The 21,370-nt window shown below is 48.0% G+C and overlaps 1 protein-coding gene across 5 annotated transcripts in view; it reads left to right on the forward strand.

The window, feature by feature from the left end:
* The first annotated feature begins 1,469 nt into the window (after positions 1–1,469).
* Positions 1,470–21,370, forward strand: part of ENTPD6 (ectonucleoside triphosphate diphosphohydrolase 6) — a 32,604-nt gene continuing 12,703 nt past the window's right edge. For 3 of the 5 annotated variants that reach the window (XM_033185401.1, XM_033185403.1, XM_033185404.1), the window contains exons 1-4: positions 1,470–1,658; positions 14,229–14,550; positions 17,117–17,193; positions 20,522–20,665. In XM_033185401.1, coding sequence (XP_033041292.1) covers positions 14,259–14,550; positions 17,117–17,193; positions 20,522–20,665 — 513 coding nt within the window. In that variant the 5' untranslated portion in view covers positions 1,470–1,658; positions 14,229–14,258. The remainder of the gene's footprint in view (positions 1,659–14,228; positions 14,551–17,116; positions 17,194–20,521; positions 20,666–21,370) is intronic. The other 2 variants (XM_033185402.1, XM_033185405.1) reach the window with 2 other exon arrangements.

Raw genomic sequence — 21,370 nt, forward strand, 5'->3', positions numbered from 1 at the left:
AGGGGGGCAATTTAGCCATGTTTAGCCAATATATTATTCTAAAGGACATATCCCAGTATAGCCAATTCCAACTCTAAGAATATTTCTGACAGATATACCCACATGCATGCACAAAGACAGTCCATGGGATCCAGTCGCATTATTCCTAACTGCAAGCAACTGGGAAAAACTTCAAGGTCCATCAGTGAGGGCCCGCATAGGCTAACCTCTGTAATAACCAAATCTCAGTGGCAGTGTCCAACCAGGTGCTTGTGGGTGACCTTCCAACAGGGACCGCATTGCCCGGCTGACAGGCCTGGTCTATGTACTGTCCGGGCATCCCATACAGTTAGCACTCATCACCCTCAAAAGCGTCCCATCTTGAAAATAAACTCTTGCCCACTTGGTGCTTCAGGAACCTGGGCTTCTTCCACCAGTAACTCGCCCAGATGCCCCAGTGCGCAGGTGGGGCCGTCCTCCAGGGCCAGGCCTGGCTAGGGCGCACCCACACCTCCTTGGCCAGATGCTGTGGGCCAGATTCCTGGCCCTTGCAGGAATGAGGGCGCCTAGCATAGGTGTGCACGTGGGCAGCCCCCACCGTGGGGCCCCTAAGTAAGCCGGGGCCTGCGAGCCAGGACAGTCAGGAGTTGCAACCTTGGTGATTTTTAGGCAGACATTAGAAAATGGGGTCAAAGGCCGGGTGCGGTGGCTCATGCCTGTAGACCCATCACTTTGGGAGGCCGAGGCAGGAGGATCACCTTAGGTCAGGAGTTCGAGACCAGCCTGGCCAACAGGGTGAAACCTCGTCTCTACTAAAGATACAAAAATTAGCCAGGAGTGGTGACGCACGCCTGTAATCCCAGTTCCTCAGCAAGCTGAGGCAACAGAATCGCTTGAACCCGGGAGGCGGAGGTTGCAGTGAGCCGAGATCGTGCCACTGCACTGCAGCCTGGGTGAGACCCTGTTAAAAAAAAAAAAAAGAAAAGAAAATGGAGTCAAGAAATGGGGGGTGGGGAGGAGTGGATTTCATTAACCTGCCTGCTCCGATGTGGCTGCATTTCCATCATGCATTGTCCTAAAAAAAGAAAAAGAAAAAAATAAAATGTAGACGCGGAGGGATGGGGGAAATTGCACGGGCTGGTCCAGGCTGTGAGGCTGCCCCCTGCCAGGCACGACGAGGGTCAGCTCTGCCGCGCCGTGAGGAAACCGGACAAAGAAACCCCTTGAATCTGGCGAGGTCCCGCCCTGAGACGCTCGGGGAACCAGACTGCCGACCCCTGCCTCTGGGCCAACGCCAGCCCGGCTGTGGACTGGAGAACACCGCAACGCTACCAGCGGAAACAGAACCAGTCCACCGCGCTTGCTCAGCTGGGTCTTCGACCCGGCCCGCGCCTGCGCAACTGACCCCTCCCCCCACCCAGCCCGCGCCTGCGCAACAGGGACCCCGCGACCCCCGCCTCCTCTCCCGCCTGCGCCTGCGCGGCTGGGTGCGCCCGCCCCGCCCAGCCTGTGACGCCACGTGCATGTGGGCGGAGCCCTAGGGAATCGTGGGGTCGTATCCCGCTGGTGGAGGTTGGGGTGGCGCCGGCCGGGGCTGGGGAGCCCGAAAGACCGGCTGCCGCCTGCTCCCCGGAAAAGGGCACTCGTCTCCGTGGGTGTGGCCGAGCGCGCGGTGCAGGGTAAGCGGCGGGCCAGGGCGCTGGCGGGGGCGGCCGGGGATCACCGACTGCAGGCGGGCCTCCCCACGCGGGCGCGCTGCGCTCCGGAGGACGGCCTCGGGGTCACTCGCACCCGGGCTCCCACCTCCTGCTGCCTTCCTGTCCAGGCTTCACTAGGGCTCCCTGGACGTCTGGGCTCCGCTGGCCGGTGGGGGGCAAGTCCAGTGTTTTGGGCCACAGGGCGGGCCAAATAGCAGGGGCCTCTAGCCCCAGGGGGCCCCAGCCCTGCTGCGTTCATTCATTCAGCCAGCTTTTGCGGACCCGCCCCCAGTCTGCGTCAGGAACAGGCCCCTCCGCTCCTGGATGAGCCTGGCGGGGAAGCCTCGCGTAGCAGTTTCTGGGAAACAGATAGGATCAGGCCGCTTGACAGGACTGAGAGTGTAAGGACGATTCACCCTGGCATTGGGGTGATGTCCCGAGGAGCTCATAGGTGGTCAGGGCGGTTCTGCCCGAGCTGACCTGTGAGCCGCGGATGCCTGGACCGTGGGAGGGAGAGCCCCTGATGTGGACAGACTAGACTCCTTCAGTGGAAAACATTCAACAGCCAGGAGATCGTGGAAGAGGAAGGAGAGATGGGAGGGCCCAGGGGAGCGTGGAAGGGAGGGTGTTTTTATTATAAGTGCAAAGGAACCAGCCACCGGGAAGTGCCTGGGCAGCTCTGGGTGTCCCTCCAGGCACCTGTATTCCAATCTTACCTGCGCGAAGCCACACACCCACGTCACACAGGATGCGGGGAATTCAGCCATAGCCTGCAGGCGGGGAATCTTCCTTGGGAGAGGTGGATTGCAATGACTCTTCCTCCCACCCGCTGTGCAAGAGCCATGGGCGGCGGGTAGTCATTTTTGAAGGACCTGGCAAGCACGGTACCAACCTCGAAAGAGCTTTTTGTCTCCCTCCCCTTGGCCTGGAGAGAGTGACTGGCTAGCGTGTGTCTCTGCCTCCTGAAGCTTCGGGTAAAGGACCAGGAAGATCCTTTGTGTCAGGAGATCTGGAAGCGCCTCCCCTCCCACCACCTCCTGTATAAAGGAAACAGCAGGTGGTGTTGACGGGCCTTTCATGCACCGGTTTTTGCCAAGGAGAGAAAAACCTATTGAAACCTACCAGAAGGATGAGTGGAAGTTTCTAATGTGCTTTATTTTTGGATACAGCGTGCGTGGCAGGCATTTGCATTCATGGCCCTTCCGTGTACTTGAACTGAAAACCTGAAGAAACTGGCCAACAGATTAGGCAGCCATCAATCCACATCAGATGGCGCCTGTATTTCCAAGAGGTGGCTTGCCATCCCCATCTCCTAGAAAGCCAACCAGGGGACAGGGCAGCTCCTACCACCGACAACACTGCTCCACCCTCAGATTCTCCTCTCTGACTCCTGCCTGGAGGGTGGCCTTGGCAGGAGCCACACCTCTCTGTTTGCCTGTGTGCACCCTACTTCCTATCCCTGCCTCCCCTTGGTTCCCACCCGCTACCTTCCTTACAGCCTCATCCCACCCTCTCTCTCCTTTAAAGAACAGACTGAGATGACATTGTTTTCCTCAATGAGTCTGTCAGGGAGAACATGATCAACAAATTCACGCTGTGGTGTTAGTGGTTCCCACAGAAACCCCATTGCCCCTCCTGCAGGTGTCTCAGCCATGGGCAACACCTTAATCTAGTGGAATGACATCGGTGTTAAGATCTGGGCCACAGGGACATGGAGGTGACCTGTTCCTTGGGGAGAGGGTATGGTGAACATGATTGTAAGAACTCTTCTTCCCACCCTGTGCATGAGCAAGGCTGTTCCTGGTTCTGTGCTCTCTCAGTACTGTGTTCCAGTTAGACTCTTGTTTTTGTCTTCCTGAACTTGGTGTGTAACTTCAGTAATTATGTCTATGTAAGGTATGTCTATGTATGTGAGTGTTTTTTGGATATCTAAAGTAGTATTGTACTTACAGGGAAGGTGAAGTGATAAAGCACGTTCAATTTGGGGACTGAAGCTGGGGACTCTTGTGTGCTCCACCACACACTGACTGCAATCTCAGACAGGTCCGTTTACACACATTCCCAGGGCCTTGGTGCTGTCTTAGGGAAACCCAGGGCTGTGAGGTGGGCTTTGTGGGGCACTGGACACGGGACATGGCACATAAAGGGTTATTTTAAATGGGTAGACAATAAATAACTAGCAACTTTGCCTCTAGATTTAATATACCACCTGTGAATCTGATCATGTAGAATATGGTTCTTAGACTAACAAAGGACATGATAAGACTTGATTATGGTCCAGGTGCGGTGTCTCACACCTGTAATTCCAGCACTTTGGGAGGCCGAGGTGGGCAGATCATTTGAGGTCAGGAGTTTGAGAGCAGCCTGGCCAACATGGTGAAACACCGTCTGTACTAAAAATACAAAAATTAGCCAGGCGTGGTGGCGTGTGCCTGTAATCCCAGGTACTTGGGAGGCTGAGGCAGGAGAATTGCTTGAACCTGGGAGGCGGAGGTTGCAGTAAGCCAAGATTGTGCCACTTCACTCCAGCCTAGGTGAGAAAGTGAGACTCTGTCTCAAAAAAAAAAAAAAAAAAAAAAAAAAAAAAAAACTTGATTACATAAAAAGGATTTTATTAAACATATTCACAGTTGTAGGGTGTTACTATTGCTTTTTGTCCTCACTATTCATCCCTGGATTGTTTCAGAACTTTCTCTATAAATACTGTAATTTAATTAAACATTTGATGATCACTTAGAAACCTGAAACTTTGGGTTATAGTCCACTAAGGAAGGGAGACTGTTGTGGTATGAGAGGCGCTACCTTGGAATGGACATTCCTAGTGCCACATCTCTTCTCCCAATCTCAGCTAACGTTGCCTTAATGTGCATCATTCCCAGCCCCAAACCTGTCACCTCTCATAGAGTCCATCCTATTTCTGGACCAGCCCCAAACCTGTCACCTCTCATAAGGCCTGTCCTGTTTCCCAATGATGTCCCTCTGGCATATCAAACTCAGCATGTTGAAAACCTGATCACTGCTGCCTCCTGCCAAACGGTCCCTTCCCAGATGACCTGTTTCAGCTCATGGCCATCACCCAGTCCTGTGGCATCTGTGATGCCTGCATCTTCCTCCTACTGCCCATTCTCCCCCTCAGTACACTGCTGAGCCATCAGCAGACCCCCTTCAACAGGTACTGGCTGAGCTGCTGCTGGGCTCTGGTTTTGTGTTGGGTGTTGGAGGTTCTGGGATGGGGGCTGGTCCCTACTCCTGGAGTAGGCGGCATCTAACCAGAGCGAGAGGGGCCTGGAAGAAGAACTGCACATGTCATGTGCTATGGAAATGGCAGAGCAGCCAAGGAGCCCAAGGGAGGAGCTCCGCCAGCACATTTCAGCAGGAAGAATCTTAGTAAGGCATGATCTGTCTCCTTCGTTGAGAGAGTAGGGCGTGAGTGTGATCAGAACTGTAAAACGTTTTGTATTTGACAGAGTGGATGGGCCCTGCTCTCTTTATCCCCATCCCTCACCCCACAGAGTTCCTTAAGTCCTATACCAACAGAACTTATTTCTGTTACCTGCCTGGCCTAGCCATTGAAGGATTTTTTTAAAAGTTGCAATAAAATAGGCATAACACAAAAGTTACCAACGTAACCCTTTTTAAATGTACAGTCCTGTGGCATTAAGTGCATTCACAATCACCATCACCATCCTTCTCCAGAACCTTTTCATGTTCCCCAACTGAAACTCTTTACCCAGTAAGTCCTCCTCACCCCCCTGCCCTCAGCACCTGCCCTTCTACTCTCTGTCTGTATGATTTGACAGCTCTAGGTAACTCATGTAAGTGGAATCCTACAATATTTGTCTTTTTGTGACTGGCTTATTTCACTTAGTGAAATGCCTTTAAGGCTCGTCCATGTTGTAGCATGTGTCAGAATTTCCTTCCTTTTTAAAACTGAATAATATTTCATTCAAAATTCAATTCAGTTCTAAATTGAATTTTGTGTATCCATCTGTCAGTGGATGTTTGGATTATTTCTGTCTTGTCTGTTGTGAATAATGCTTCAGTGAATGTAAGTGTGTAGCTCTTTAAGATCCTGCTTTCAACTCTTTTGGAAGTGGGATTGCTGAACCATATGGTAGTTCTGGCTTTGATTTTCGGAGGAAGCTCCATGCTGTTTTCCAAGGCAGCTGCACCATCTGACTTTCCCACCAGCAGAGCACAAGGGTTCCAGTTTCTCCACATCCTCACTAATACTTGTTATTTTCTGTTTGTTTGATAGTGGCGTCCTAATATATGATGTGATAGGTCATTGCAGTTTTGCATTTTGCTAATGACTCATGATGTTGAGCCTCTTTTTGTATGCTTTTTATCTGTTATTTTTTAATCAGATTTTTGTGGTTGACTTTTAAGAGTTCTTTATATATTCTGATTATTAACCCCTTTCAGAGCAGATGTACTGTTTATCTATTTTCTCCTGTTCTGTAGGTTGTGTTTTCATTTTGGTGATTGTTTCTTTTGCTGGGTAGAAGCCATTTAGTTAATGTAATTCCACTTGTTTATTTTTGCTTTGATTGCCTGTGCTTTTGGTGTCATATCTAAGAAATCATTGCCAAATTCTTTATTATTTATCTTGGTGGATTTTGTGTTCAGGAATTTGTCCATTTCATCTAGGTTATCCAGTTTGTAGGCATACAGTTGTTCATAGTACTCTCTTATAATCATTTTTATTCCGTAAAATAGGTAGTAATGTCCCCTTTCATTCCAGATTACAGCTATTTGAGTCTTCTTTCTTTATTCCCTAGTCAGTCTAGCTAAAGGTTTGACAGTTACGTTGACTTTTGAAGAACCAAATTTTAGTTTCATTTATTTTCTCTATTTTTCTATTCTCTCTCCTCCTCTAATCTTTATTATTTTCCTCCTCGTTTTTTACTTTTTTTCTCCTCCTTTTTTCCTCTTCCTTTTTCTAGCTTTATGTTTAGTTTGTTATTTTAGTAGTTATTTAAGGTGTACAGTTAGGTTGTTTGAGCCCTTTCTTCTCTTCTAAAGCAAGTGTTTATAGCTTTTCCTATTGGCACATTTCCCTACTGGCACTGTTTTTGCTGCATCCCGTAAGTTTTGGAAGGGTGTGTTTTTGTTTTCACTTATCTCAAGGTATTTTCTGATTTTCGTTATGACTTCTTCTTTGACTCTTTGGTTGTTTAAGGTTGTGCTCTGCTGAATTTCCACATAATTGTGAATTATCCAGTTTTCCTTCTGCTGTTGATTTCTGGTGTCACCCCATTGTGACTGGAAAAGATGCTTTGTATGGTTTGGATTGTTTAAAATGCATTAAGGCATGTTTTGTAGCCCACCATCTGGCGTTGCGTGTAGGGTGTTCTGTTACACTCTTGCTCTGTAGTGTCGTTTGAGTCCTCTGTTTCTTTGTTGATCTTCTGTCTCATTTTTCTGTCTATTATTCAAAGTGGGACATTTCAGTCTCCTAGTATAATAATATTACTATTATTGATAGTTGTCTATTTCTCTTCAATTTTATCAGTGTCTGGTTTATATATTTAGGGGTTTTGATGTTTGTTGTATGTATGTTAACAATCATTTTATATTCCCGGTGAATTGACTATTTTATCATGATATAATGTACTTCTCTGTCTCTTGTGACAGTTTTTGACTTAAAGTCTCTTTTGTCTGATATTGGTATAGCAACCCCTGCTCTCCTTTGGTCACTCCTTGCGTTGACTCTTTTCCATTCTTTTACTTTCAGCCCATATGTGCTCTTAGATCTAAACCGAGTTTCTTGTAGATAGAATACACAGCTGACCCTTGAACAATATGGGTTAGGGATACCAACCCCTCACCTGCAGTTGAAAATCCAAGTGTAACTTCAGTCTAGAATGCAGTGGTGCAATCATGGCTTACTGCAGCCTTGAACTCTGGGGCTCAAGTGATTCTCCCACCTCAGCCTCCCCAAGGAACCTGGGACTATAGGCGCACACCACCATGTCCAGCTAATTTTTTGATTTTTTGTAGAGACAGATTCTCCCTATGCTGCCCAGGCTGGTCTCAAACTCCTGGGCTCAAAAAAAACCTCTCGCCTTTGCCTCCCAAACTAGTAGCCTACTGTTGAAGAAGCCTTACTGATAACATAAATAGTTGATTAACACATAGTTTGTATGTTATATGAATTATAATCTGTATTATTACTATGAGGTAAGCTAGTGAACAGAAAATGTTATTATAATAAGAAATCATAAGAAAGAGAAAATGTATTTGCTATTTAGTAAGTGGAAGTGGATTATCATAAAGGTCTTCATCTTCATTGTCTTCATGTTGAGTAAGCTAAGGAGCAGGTGAAAGAGGAAAGGTTGATCTTGCTGTCTCAGAGGTGGCAGGGGTGGAAGAAAATCTGGATATAAGTAGACCTGTGCAGTTCAAACCCATGTTGTTTGAGGGTCAGCTGTAGTCAGGTCTTGTTTTTTAATCTATGCTGTCAATCTGTGTCTCTTGATTGACAAGTTAATCCATTTATATTTAAAGTAATTACTCATAGGAAAGGACTTGTTTTTGCTATTTTGTTGTTTGTATATATTTTATAGCTTTTTTTGTCCTTCATTACTACCTTCTTTTGTATTTAGTTGATTATCTGTAGGTTCTGTTTTTGATTCCCTTCTCATTTCCTTTTTTGTATATGCTACAGATATTTTCATTGTGGTTACAACCATAGAGATTGCATGCATAACATCCTGAAGTTATAGCAATCTATTTTAAATTGATATCAACTTAATTTCAGTCAGTTCACAGTAACCTCTCCTTTACAATTCCATCTACCCCCACTTTGTTATTGATGTCACAGATTACATCTGTTTGTATTGGGTGTGCATCCATTAGCATAAACCTGTAATTATTTTTATGCATATATCTTTTAAATCCTGAAGAAAATATTAAGTAGTGTTGCAGACCAATTGTACACTAATACTAGTTTCTAAATTTGTCCCTCCATTTGCCTTTGCTGGAGATGTTTGTATTTTCTTACAGCTTTTAGCTGCTGTCTAGTGCCCTTTTGTTTTAACTTCCAGGACTCCCTTTAGCAGTCTTGTAGGGCAGATCTAGTGGCAGTGAACACCCACATCTTTTATTAATCTGGAAGTGTCTTCATTTCTCCCTCATTTGTGAAGGACAGTTTTGCTGAACATAGAATTCTCCATTGACGGATTTTTTTTTTTTTCTTTTAGCAGTTTGGGTGTATCATCCCACTGCCTCTGGCCTCCGAAGTTTCTGGGAAGACATTGGCTAACAGTGTTACTGAGGATTCTTTATACATTATGAGCCCTTCTTTTGCTGCTTTCAATATTCTGCCTTTGTCTTTACACAGTTTGATTACATTGTGTCTTAGTGTGGGTCTCTTTGGGTTTATCTTATGTGGGGTTTACTGAGCTTCTTGGATGTTTATATTCATGTCTTTAGTCAAATTTGGGAGGTTTTTAGCTATTCTTTCTTCACATAATTTCTCTGCCCCATTTTCTCTTCTCCTTCTTAGACTTCTATAATGTGCATGGGGCATGTGAGGGAGGCCCCTAAGTCCCTGAGGCTCTGCTCACTTTCCTCATTCTTTTTGCTCCTCTGACTTGCTATGTTCAAATGTCCTGTGTTCAAGTTTGCTAATTCCTGTGCCGACTCAAATTTCTCTGGTCAGAGTTTTCAGTTCAGTTTTGTATTTTTCAGCTCCACAATTTCTGTTTGATTCCTTTTTATAATTTCTCATTTTGTTGTCATATGTTGTTTTCTTGATTTATTTTCATTCTTTTTGTTGTTGTTGTTGTTGTTGTTGTTGTTGTTTTATTATACTTTAAGTTCTAGGGTACATGTGCATAACGTTTATATCATGTATAACTCCCCAATGCAATCCCTCCCTCCTCCCCCCTTCCCATGATAGGCCCCAGTGTGTGATGTTCCCCTTCCCGAGTCCAAGTGATCTCATTGTTCAGTTCCCACCTATGAGTGAGAACATGCGGTGTTTGGTTTTCTCTTCTTGTGATAGTTTGCTAAGAATGATGGTTTCCAGCTGCATCCATGTCCCTACAAAGGACGCAAACTCATCCTTTTTTATGGCTGCATAGTATTCCATGGTGTATATGTGCCACATTTTCTTAATCCAGTCTGTCACAGATGGACATTTGGGTTGATTCCAAGTCTTTGCTATTGTGAATAGTGCCACAATAAACATACGTGTGCATGTGTCTTTGTAGTAGAGTAATTTATAATCCTTTGGGTATATACCCAGTAGTGGGATGGCTGGGTCATATGGTACATCTAGTTCTAGATCCTTGAGGAATTGCCATACTGTTTTCCATAATGGTTGAACTAGTTTACAATCCCACCAACAGTGTAAAAGTGTTCCTATTTCTCCACATCCTCTCCAACACCTGTTGTTTCCTGACTTCTTAATGATTGCCATTCTTTTTTTTTTTTTTTTTTTTTTTTGAGGCGGAGTCTCGCTCTGCCGCCCAGGCTGGAGTGCAGTGGCCGGATCTCAGCTCACTGCAAGCTCCGCCTCCCGGGTTCACGCCATTCTCCTGCCTCAGCCTCCCAAGTAGCTGGGACTACAGGCGCCCGCCATCTCGCCCGGCTAGTTTTTTGTATTTTTTAGTAGAGACGGGGTTTCACCATGTTAGCCAGGATGGTCTCGATCTGCTGACCTCGTGATCCACCCGTCTCGGCCTCCCAAAGTGCTGGGATTACAGGCTTGAGCCACCGCGCCCGGCCAATGATTGCCATTCTAACTGGTGTGAGATGGTATCTCATTGTGGTTTTGATTTGCATTTCTCTGATGGCGAGTGATGATGAGCATTTTTTCATGTGTCTGTTGGCTGTATGGATGTCTTCTTTTGATATTTTCATTCTTTATCTGTTTTCCTTCAGCTCTTTTAAAAGATAGTCATTTTTAAGTCTTGGTCAAGTACGTCCAGTGCCTGCATTTCTTCAGGGATGGATTCTGCCGCTTCATTTTCTTCCTCTGAGTGAGCTGTGTTTTCCCGTTTCTTTGTATGCCTTGTGAGTTTTTTGCTCAACATTGGGCATTTGAAAAACAGCTCCATGTCCCAGTCTTTGCAGACTAACTCTGTTTTGGGAATGGCCCCCACCAAATAGCAGGATCTGTCTAAGCCTACCAATCAGCTCAGGATGAAGGCTGAAGTCTCCTCAGGTTTCTTCTGAGGATGCATCTTCCCTGGGCCTGTGTGTGTGTTTTTTTCAGTTTCCCCATATCGTGACTATTTAAAAATATCTTCAAGCTTCGCTTTGGAATATACCAAGAAATGTATTTGGAGTTACCTTTGTTTTTCTTTTCTTTTTTTTTTTGAGGCAGAGTCTTGCTCTGTTGCCCAGGCTGGAGTGCAGTGGCTTAATCTTGGCTCACTGCAAGCCTCACCTCCCGGGTTCACACCATTCTCCCGTGTCAGCCTCCTGAGTAGCTAGGACTACAGGCGCCCACCACCACGCGCAGCTAGTTTTTTGTATTTTTTAGTAGAGACAGGGTGTCACTGTGTTAGCCAAGATGATCTTGATCTCCTGACCTCATGATCCGCCTGCCTCAGCCTCCCAAAGTGCTGGGATTACAGGCGTGAGCCACCACGCCCGGCCCGGAGTTACCTTTGTTTTTCTATCGTTGTAAATTTCGATTCTGGAATTGGGGTTTGGTGGTGTGATGTGTTGCTCACATGTGCCCGGAACTCCTGTTCCTAAAAGGACTTTGAGATCAAGGAACACATATTTAATCTCCCCTTTATGGCTTGGTTTTAGTTCCTCTTTCCAAGTTGAATAACCAATTATTCATTGCTGTTTTGTTTAAGTTGGTGCTCTGAAGCTTAATCTCAGTACCCTTAACTCTGAATTGTCAAATTTTGATAAAATGTGTGCCCTTTTTTTTTTTTTTAGTAAGAGAAAGCAGGTCTTAATGTCTGCCAGAACACAATTTATTTGCCTTGTTGGCTCCATTAAACTTTTATAAAGCTTTAAGTACATATACATCTTACTTTCCCAAAGTCTCCCCCAGTCCCTCCTTGGGCTTGAGATGTTCTACTGTATTTCTCACCTGTCATTCTTGCCCCAGGTGTGCGTGGGGTTGTAGTCACCCTACAGCTTTGCCTAGCAGTGCCCACAACCATTTCCCTGACTTCCTATCTGAGCTCTGAGCTCAGAGTCAGGTGAAACAGAGATCTGTTCCTCAGGCAGCCCAAGACAGATTAGGATGTTGCAGAAAGGTCCGCTCCGCTGCCTCCAGTTCAAGGGAAGGAATTGGGAACTGGGCTGCTGCTTTCATCAGGCAGCGCCGTGCTGGGGAGGCATGGGGCAGGAGCGAGCGAAGCACCCCAGAGTTCCTGACATCCTGAATGTGGCTGCTTCTGGGCTGGGCATTCTCTTGGTTGCTGTAGATCGTTGCCTGTTTTGCAGAGCTCCTGTGCAATATTTTAACCAGTCTCTAGTTGTTTTTCATGTTTTTCTGTGGGAGAATGAGGGCCTTTGAGCTTCTTTTACCATCTTGCTGTGTCCTCTCCCTGTTAATGGATTTTCTACAGGATTCTGTTGTGTGTCTGGTGACGTTATAGAAGGTGCAGGGGTGGAGGAGCAGCCTCTTCCATTCTAAAGAAGGGCTTGGATACCATGCTGGGCAGCAGCAGCACAAGACAAACTGAGTTCCTGCCCTGGGGGCTCATGGCCTAGACGGGAGACACAGACCTACAGGAACCAGGTCTATTAATACTGGTTTCATCACAGCTGGTGGTGGGTAAAGGGAGCTCAGAGAGTATGTGATGGGGCATGTGGAGGTTGGGGGCATCCGGGAAGGGGGTGGCAATGACATTTCAGTGGAGGTTTCAGAATGAAAACACGGTGCCAGGGTGGTGGACAAGTATTCTGGGAATGGGTATCAGTCTGTGCCAGGGGCCTGAGGCAGGGAGAGGCTGAGTTCAAGGGGCAGAAGGCGGCACTGTTCTCAGAGCACTGTGGGCAAGGACAAAAGAGCACGGTGAAGCAGCAGGGCCAGCAGGGACAGGCCCAGGCAGAGGCTGCAACATGATCCTGAGAGCTGTAGGAAGCTCCTGAGTGTGGTGGGACCCAGGCCCAAAATAGGGCTGGGGAGGGGCTGCACCTTGGCACCTGCCAGGAGAGCCTTTTTGCAGCCCTGCCCATGGCAGATGCTCAAGGAAGGGTGATTTTCCTGTCTCCTGCCTCAGTGTGGGTAGCCAGGCCACTGGTGAGGCTTCTTCCCTCGGCACGGGGCACTGTAGCAGTGCTTGTCTTACCTCTCTGGGCCTGAGGATAGCCAGCTGTGGCCACAGGTGGGGCCTCAGTAAGGAGGGGCCAGGAAGGGCCTGCTCCCTGTGCTCTGCCCCACGGGCCCTGTCCTTCCATTCTGCTGTGCCCAAACAGCCTCAGGTAGTGCAGGTCGCTGCTGACTTGCCCCTTGGACTGCCACGCCCCCTCCTCAGCAGTGCAGCCATGCTGTCCTTGGCTCCACAGAGATGTCACCTCCTGCTGCCCTTCTGTAAAGCCTGCGTGTGGCACGTGCTTTCTCTGCAGCCTGTTCTGAGCACACTGAATCCCCAAAGTCACGAGGGGCTCTCCCATGAGCAGCCCCACCTTACAGATGAGGCTGGCCCCCTCGAGGGGCATCTTGCCCACTGTCATACGTGGCTGCAGGCAGAACCGGTACCCCTTCCAGCCCGGCACCCTCCTGACCCCTGCTCCCCTCGGAGTGGCCACTCACCAGGACCGACTGAGAGAGTGAGCGGGGGACAGGCTGATGGACGTTCCCCAGGGTTGGCGGCCCTAGAGTCGGCCCACGCTTCTTGTCCTTTGAAGCCTCAGGTTCCTACATGCTGCCCCACACTGGAGCAGCCAATGAAACTTGAACAAATGCTTTCATTTTGGGTGTATTGATCCAAAAATATTGGTACCCAATGAAGTTTTTGCTACGCTAGTAGAATTTTTGTAGGCTTTGAAAGTATACAGACAGTATTTTCTCCTTGGCAGAAATGGGCTATGAAAAAAGGTATTCGTTATGAAACTTCCAGAAAAATGAGCTACATTTTTCAGGTTTGTCTGGGGCTCTCAGTAATTGCCCAAGGGCTGGAGTTTAAACCTTTCGAAAAGTAAATTGCCTGAATAGAAGTATAACTGAGGATTGAAAGACTGAATCAGATATGTGCTTCTGTTCCCATGAACAGTTTGGGAACACCATTTACATGTGGCTTTTTTTACATAAATCGCCATGTATCCCAAGCTGCCGGTGGGACCCTCCCTTAGAGGAGCCAGCAGCTGTGGCCTGTGTGCCAGGTCAGCACCTGCAAGGTGTGCGACCTTGAGCAGGCTGTCCTGCCTTTATAAACCTCAGTTCCTCTTCTGTGAGATGGGGATCACACCTTCTGGAATCATTATGAGGATCAAATGAAGCTTCTGATTCCTGGGGGGAACATGGAGTGGTTTCAGGTTGAACATTTTGTCCCTAGACCTGGGGATGTCTGACTCTCCTTGGACTTGGCACCCTAACGTGCTCTTCCTGCCTCTCCCCCTTCCCACCAGCAGCCGCAGCACGGTCCTTAGCAGACAAGGATGAGAAAAATATCCAACCACGGGAGCCTGCGGGTGGCGAAGGTGGCATACCCCCTGGGGCTGTGTGTGGGCCTGTTCATCTATGTTGCCTACATCAAGTGGCACCGGGCCACCGCCACCCAGGCCTTCTTCAGCATCACCAGGGCAGCCCCGGGGACCCGGTGGGGTCAGCAGGCCCACAGTCCCCAGGGGACAGCTGCAGACGGGCACGAGGTCTTCTACGGGATCATGTTTGATGCAGGAAGCACTGGCACCCGAGTACACGTCTTCCAGTTCGCCCGGCCCCCCAGAGGTACCCGCCTCTCATGGCAGGGCTCTCGGGATCTTCTCCCCTGTGCTACGGTGTTGGCCAGGCCCCCTGCCGCAGACTCACCTGGGAGCATGTCTAAATGCAATTTCCCAGAGATGCTGATGCCGATGTAGGCTGGGGTCCAAGCATCTGAATTTCCTGGGAGTCCCAGATCATTCTTACACTAGTGAGTGGTGATCATGCTGAAGGACAGCTGAGACCTTGAGGGTGTTTGGTGGCCCATCCCCTCCCCACATTCACCAGCAGGTCAGGTGGCTAGGACCAGGATTTAGGCCAGTGGCTGTTTGGGGCTTTGTGGGGAGTTCAGGCAGGAAGTATCCCCAGATTCAGGCCCACGGGAGGCAGAAAATCAGGAAAGCCAGATAAATAGCAAAGGCTCCTGGGCTTGATCAGGAGCTGCCAGGTGGGCCAAGATGGCCAGGGGCAACAGCCGAGAGGGGTCTCAGCTGCAGAAGGGAGCTGGAGCCTGGACCCCGTTGGCTGTGCTTCTAGGGTGGGCCTCAGGCCGGGATGGGCGACTTCTCTTGAGGGGTCCCCCTTGCCACCCGTTCCTCTGCTCTCCGACCACCCTCTTCCCGTGGTTCCCTGATGCCCGTCTCGTGCCCGTGACCCTGAGGTTCGCCCTCCATGTGTCTCTAGCCATAGCCAGTGAGAGTTTGCAGCCCCTGTCAGGCAGGTCCCCTGGGTGTCCCACGCTCTTCTTGGCTGACCTGGAACCTGTGGGGTAGACACCATCCTGGCATTGCACGGTTCTGCTGGCGCTGGAGACTTCTAGCTGCTGTCTCCAAAGCTGGGTGGTGTATTGTATTTACTTTTGACTCCATCTGCTTTATTTTTTAACTTATTACAGTAGTGAAATATTTAGATGCCATATATGCTTATCTCTAAAAGTGGCTTCGAAGCCTGTAATCCCAGCTATGCAGGAGGCTAAGGCAGGAGAATCGCTTGAACCTGCTGGGCGGAGGTTGCAGTGAGCCAAGATCACACTATTGCACTCCAGCCTGGACAACAAGAATGAAACTCCATCTCAAAAAAAATTTTGTAATGGAACTTTTTAAAAATTAATAATTCATTAAAAAGTAAAGCTTCTTCGAAGCTAAGTGTGCAACAGACATCAGCCTGCAATGCTTTTGGAGCCATGTCCCAGGGTTTTCTCTTTAGAGAGAAAAGACCTTGCGAAAAGTTTTGTCCCTGATCTTTTCTGGTCCAGTCTTCGTGTCTGAATTTAGTATTCCTCCCTGTTGTACGCATGAGTTCATGCCACTCCTAATAGTTTAAAATACTGCATTTTTTAAAATGCAGAAAAAACCCTAATCTTGAGAACCCTATAATAAATTCATTTCAGAATCAAGGAAATGGTGTTCCTATTTTCAGTTTGAAGTCACTTGTCCTATTCCACTGTTTATTGAATTGGAAAGAATTAACTGTGTTAAAATTTTTTTTTTTTTTTTTTTGAGACGGAGTCTCGCTCAGTCGCCCAAGCTAGAGTGCAGTGGCCGGATCTCAGCTCACTGCAAGCTCCGCCTCCCGGGTTTACACCATTCTCCTGCCTCAGCCTCCCGAGTAGCTGGGACTACAGGCGCCCGCCACCTCGCCCGGCTAGTTTTTTGTATTTTTTAGTAGAGACGGGGTTTCACCATGTTAGCCAGGATGGTCTCGATCTCCTGACCTCGTGATCCGCCCGTCTCGGCCTCCCAAAGTGCTGGGATTACAGGCTTGAGCCACCGTGCCTGGCCAACTGTGTTAAAATTTAACACCGATGTAGTTGTTTCATATGTAAATTATCTTCAGTTAAGTTGGATTTTTATTTTTTATTTTTATTTTTATTTTTGAGATGGAGTCTCGCTCTGTTGCCCAGACTGGAGTGCAGTGGTGTGATCTTGGCTCACTGCAACCTCCGCCTCCCAGGTTCAAGCAATTCTCCTGCCTCAGCCTCCCGAGTAGCTGGGACTACAGGCGCCTGCCCCCACACCCAGCTAATTTTTTTGTATTTTTGGTAGAGACGGGGTTTCACCATATTCTCCAGGATGGTCTCAAACTCCTGACCTCGTGATCTGCTCACCTCGGCCTCCCAAAGTGCTGGAATTACAGGCATGAGCCACCGTGCCCGGCCGTAAAGTTGGATTCTTAAAAAGTAAAATGCAGGGCACAGTAGCTTGCACCTGTAGTTCCAGCTACTCAGAAGGCTGAGATGGGAGGATTGCTTGAGCCCAAAAGTTCAAGACCAGCCTGGGCAACATAGCAAGAGCCCATCTCTTTAAAAAAAAAAAAAATTATTATAATAAATATAATTTTAAAAAATTATAATAAATATAATTTAAAAAAAATAATAAGTAACGTTCTGGCCAAGACATTAGGTATTATACTCATCTTGTTCTGATGAGCAAAGAGTCAGAATTTAGACAAGGAGTAGCTGAAGGGCCCCTGCCACTTGGGGATTGGTCTGTATTGTCAGCGTCTGTCTTTAAAAAGTGTGGCTAGTTTTGATTGTATGTGTTCTCTTGTGTGTATTCATAGTTGTACCCTTTTCAACATGTTTTCCCCTTAGAAACTCCCACCTTGACCCATGAAACCTTCAAAGCACTGAAGCCAGGTCTTTCTGCCTATGCTGATGATGTTGAAAAGGTAAGGATCCTCTCCCGTGTCTCCCTGTTCAACTGCGGAATGTGTTCAAGCCAGTTATTTTCGTTTGAATGTGGTAGGCTGTCTTCACAAGGGAAGGGGGCTTTGACGGTGCTGCCTGGGCATTTCACGCCATTTGGGATGGTCAGATGAGAGAAGGTGTGCAGCGCGTGAGCCCAGAGGAGAACGCGCCCCCACCCGGCTCCATCCTCTGACTCCACCGTGTCAGCGCTCCGTTCTCCAACCTGGGGGTCCCAGGGTCTTGGTACAGGTCAGAAGCACAAATCCTACAAACTTACAAAAATCATTATTTGACAGTTTACTTATTCATATTTTTACACTAATTTTGTCTTGTGAATTTTGCATCATACATTTTTAATTTTTTGTTGTGGTTTCTGATTGAAGATAGCAAACATTGACTGAAATAAAAAATTATTGTTGGCCGGGCCTGGTGGGTCACACATGCAATCCCAGCACTTTGGGAGGCTGGGGCAAGAGGATCTCTTGAGCCCAGAAGTTCAAGACCAGCCTGGAAAACAGAGTGAGAACCCCATTACTACAAAATTTAAAAATCAGCTAGGCATGGTGGTACACACTGTCATCCTAGCTACTTGGGAGACTGAGGTGGGAGGATCACTTGGGTCTGGGAGGTCAAGGCTACAGTGAGCCACGATTGTGTCCCAGGTGACAGAGTGAGGCCTTATATCTAAAGAAAAAAATTAAAAACATGTTACGGGCTGGGCAGAGTGGCTCACGCCTGTAATCCCAGCACTTTGGGAGGCCGAGGCGGGTGGATTACCTGAGATCAGGAGTTCCAGACCAACCTGGCCAACATGGTGAAACCTCATCTCTACTAAAAATACAAAAATGAGCTGGGCGTGGTGGTTGCAGCTACTCGGGAGGCTGAGGCAGGAGAATCACTTGAACATGGGAGGCAGAGGTTGCAGTGAGCCGAGATTGCGCCACTGCACTCCAACCTGGGGGACAGAGTGAGACTCCGACCCCATCCAAAAACAATGTATTATGCAAAATCCACAAAACCAAGTAAATAGAAATTTAATTTAAATTGTCAAATAATGATTTATGTAAGTTTGTATCATTGCTACTTCTATCTGAAGTCCTTAAAGCTTACAGCTGCACTAATGCAGGATGCATTACTGCAGGATGCCTGATTTTCTACTGAGGCACCCACAAAATGGGCTATGGAGAGAGTTGTAACTTCCTTTTGGTTCAGGCATTTCTTAAGTCATGAGCGAGTACATTGCTCTTGTCCACAAATGTGTCATGGTCTCAGACGATGTAGTTCAAGCCTTGCTTTCCTGTAGCTTAGTTAAAAAAGAAATTGAAATTGGTGATTCTAGAGTGACTTTATAGTTAAACCTGATTAAATTAGATAAATTTAGAATAAGCTCCTAGGATTTTTAAGGCCTTAGTTGTTTGAGTAGGTGACACACATTCAAGTGGGACAAATGTCCACGCCCTCCGGGGTGGACAGCACAGATGTCCCTCCTGCTCTGAGCTGCCTCGGAGGCCCACGTCCTGGCTCTCTTAGCATCCTTTGGGGCTGGGTGATGTGTATGTAAACAGAGGCATCTGTATTCTCCCCATTTTTACCTCACACCCATGGTGGTGTCCGTACCGAGGCCCTTGGCTTTGCTGCTGAGCAGGATAGTTGGACAGCGTTTATGTCTGCATGTGCAGAGCTTCCTTAGTTTTTTTGGCTGAATGTTACTGCATGGATGCTGCACACTTATCTCATGGAACCAGTCCCTTTCTGAAGGACATTTAGATAATGTCCAATCTTTCTCTCTTGACAGTAGAAAAAGGCTGCACCTGACACATGCTTCATTACCCACACATGCAAGGGGCATCTCCCAGATGAATTCTCTATTTTTTTTTTTTTCCCGAGATGAGGTCTCTCTCTGTCACCCAGGCTGGAGTGCAGTGACACAATCACAGCTCACTGCAACCTCTGCCTCCTGGGCTCAAATTATCCTCCCACCTCAGCCTCCCGAGGAACTGGGACCATAGGTGCACACCACAATGCCCGGCTAATATTTAAATGTTTTGTAGAGATGGGAGTCTTGCTGTGTTGCCCAGGGTGGTCTTGACCTCCTGGGCTCAAGTGATCCTCCCACCTCAGCCTCCCAAGATGAATGACTGGAATGGGATTTCTGGATAGGAGGAATGTGTTTTTCTCTTGGACAGATGCGGCCCACGTGTCCCCACAGAATCACACCGTCTACAACACCCGGCCGCCTTCCCAGGCCTTCACTCTCATGCACACACCGACATAGGGCCTTATCCAGCCTTGGGTTCTGGATCCAGCACTGTGGCAGGTGAAGTGACTCCTCGATGTAGGTGTCATGGGGTTTAGTGCCAGGAGGGACCCCAGAATTGCCTAGTGCCACACCTTTGCAATGTCCAGCGAAGCTGAGGCTCACCTGAGATTGCCCGTGAGGATTGGCACAGGTCTGGATGTGGGCTTAGGTCACCAGGCTCAGTAGAACAGCTTCTTCTCCTGACCTGTCCTCCCCCTGCCGCGTTTCACCTGATCCCTGTGTTCCCACACACCTGCCAGTACCACTTGCGTCACTGTTTCCTGCAGATTTTGAAAATCAGGAAAAAAAATTGTATAAAAGCAAGGGCCAGGGATGGTGGCTGACACCTCTAATCATAGCACTTTGGGGGGCTGAGGTGGGAAATGGCTTGAGGCCAGGAGTTCAAGACCAACATGGGTAACACAGAGACATAGTGTCTCTATAAGAAGTTTTTTTTTCTTTTCTTTTCTTTTTGTTTTTTTGAGATGGAGTCTCGCTGTGTCGCCCAGGCTGGAGTGCAGTGGCGCCATCTCGGCTCACTACAAGCTCTGCCTCCCAGGTTCATGCCATTCTCCTGCCTCAGCCTCCCGAGAAGCTGGGACTATAGGCGCCCACCACCACACCTGGCTAATTTTTTGTATTTTTAGTAGAAACGGGGTTTCACTGTGTTAGCCAGGATGGTCTTGATCCCTGACCTTGTGATCCACCTCGGCCTCCCAAAGTGCTGGGATTACAGGCGTGAGCCACCGCACCCGGTCAGAAGTTTTTAAAAATTAATTGGGCATCGTGGCTTACGCTCTTGTTCCAGCTACTTGGAAGGCTGAGGCAGGAGGATCACTTGAGCCCAGGAATTCAAGGCTGCAAATGAGCTGTGATCAAGCCACTTCACTTTAGCCTGGGCGACACAGACTGTCTCCAGAAACCAAAAAAACCCAAAAGGATGGAAGCAGCACGTGTGACCCTGTGTGCTGCATTTGACAAACCCTGCTTTGCTCTTACCGTGTTCACAGAGCGCTCAGGGAATCCAGGAACTACTGGATGTTGCTAAACAGGACATTCCATTCGACTTCTGGAAGGCCACCCCTCTGGTCCTCAAGGCCACAGCTGGCTTACGCCTGTTACCTGGAGAAAAGGCCCAGAAGTTACTACAGAAGGTGAGCCTGGCCATTCCCCAGTGCCATTAGCCAGCCCCCAGGACCTACTGATGACTAAAAACACCTGCTGTCTCACCAGTGCCGCACCATCAGGCAGGACACAGATGCTTCTGAAGAAAAGTTTGCAGCATCACTTTTAGGTGGAAGGATGGTGGGCAGATGATACTTTGTTCCTTATGACATTTAAGGTTATTCGTGTTTTCTAGAGTGAATCTGTGTTTTATAGTAAGGAAAGCAGCTTGATTTTAGAAGTGTACTGTGGGCTGGGTGCAGTGGCTCATGCCTGTACTCCCAGTACTCTGGGAGGCCAAGGTGGGTAAATCATTTGAGCCCAGAAGTTCAAGGCCAGCCTGGCCAACATAGCAAGACCCCATCTCTACCAAAAACACAAAAATTAGCTGGGCGTTGTGGCGCATTCCTGTCATCCCAGCTACTTAGGAAGCTGAGGTGGGAGGATTGATTGAGCCCAAGAGGTCAAAGCTGCACTGAGCTGGTGATTATGCCACTGCACTCTAGCCTGGGCAGCAGAACAAGACCTTGTCTCAAAAAAATAAATAAAAGTGCATGGTGCCTTCAAGGGACTTGATCCTGGTCAGAAGTTGGTGTGTGCTGAGCCCCGGTGCTGCAGCTGAAGCCTGCTTGTTCCCCATGGCAGCTGCTCATCCTGCTCCTGGTCCGATGCTCATACATGACTGTCAAAGAGGC

Source organism: Trachypithecus francoisi, unplaced genomic scaffold (genome assembly GCF_009764315.1).
Source record: "Trachypithecus francoisi isolate TF-2019V2 unplaced genomic scaffold, Tfra_2.0 Lachesis_group21, whole genome shotgun sequence".
Lineage (NCBI taxonomy): Eukaryota > Metazoa > Chordata > Mammalia > Primates > Cercopithecidae > Trachypithecus > Trachypithecus francoisi.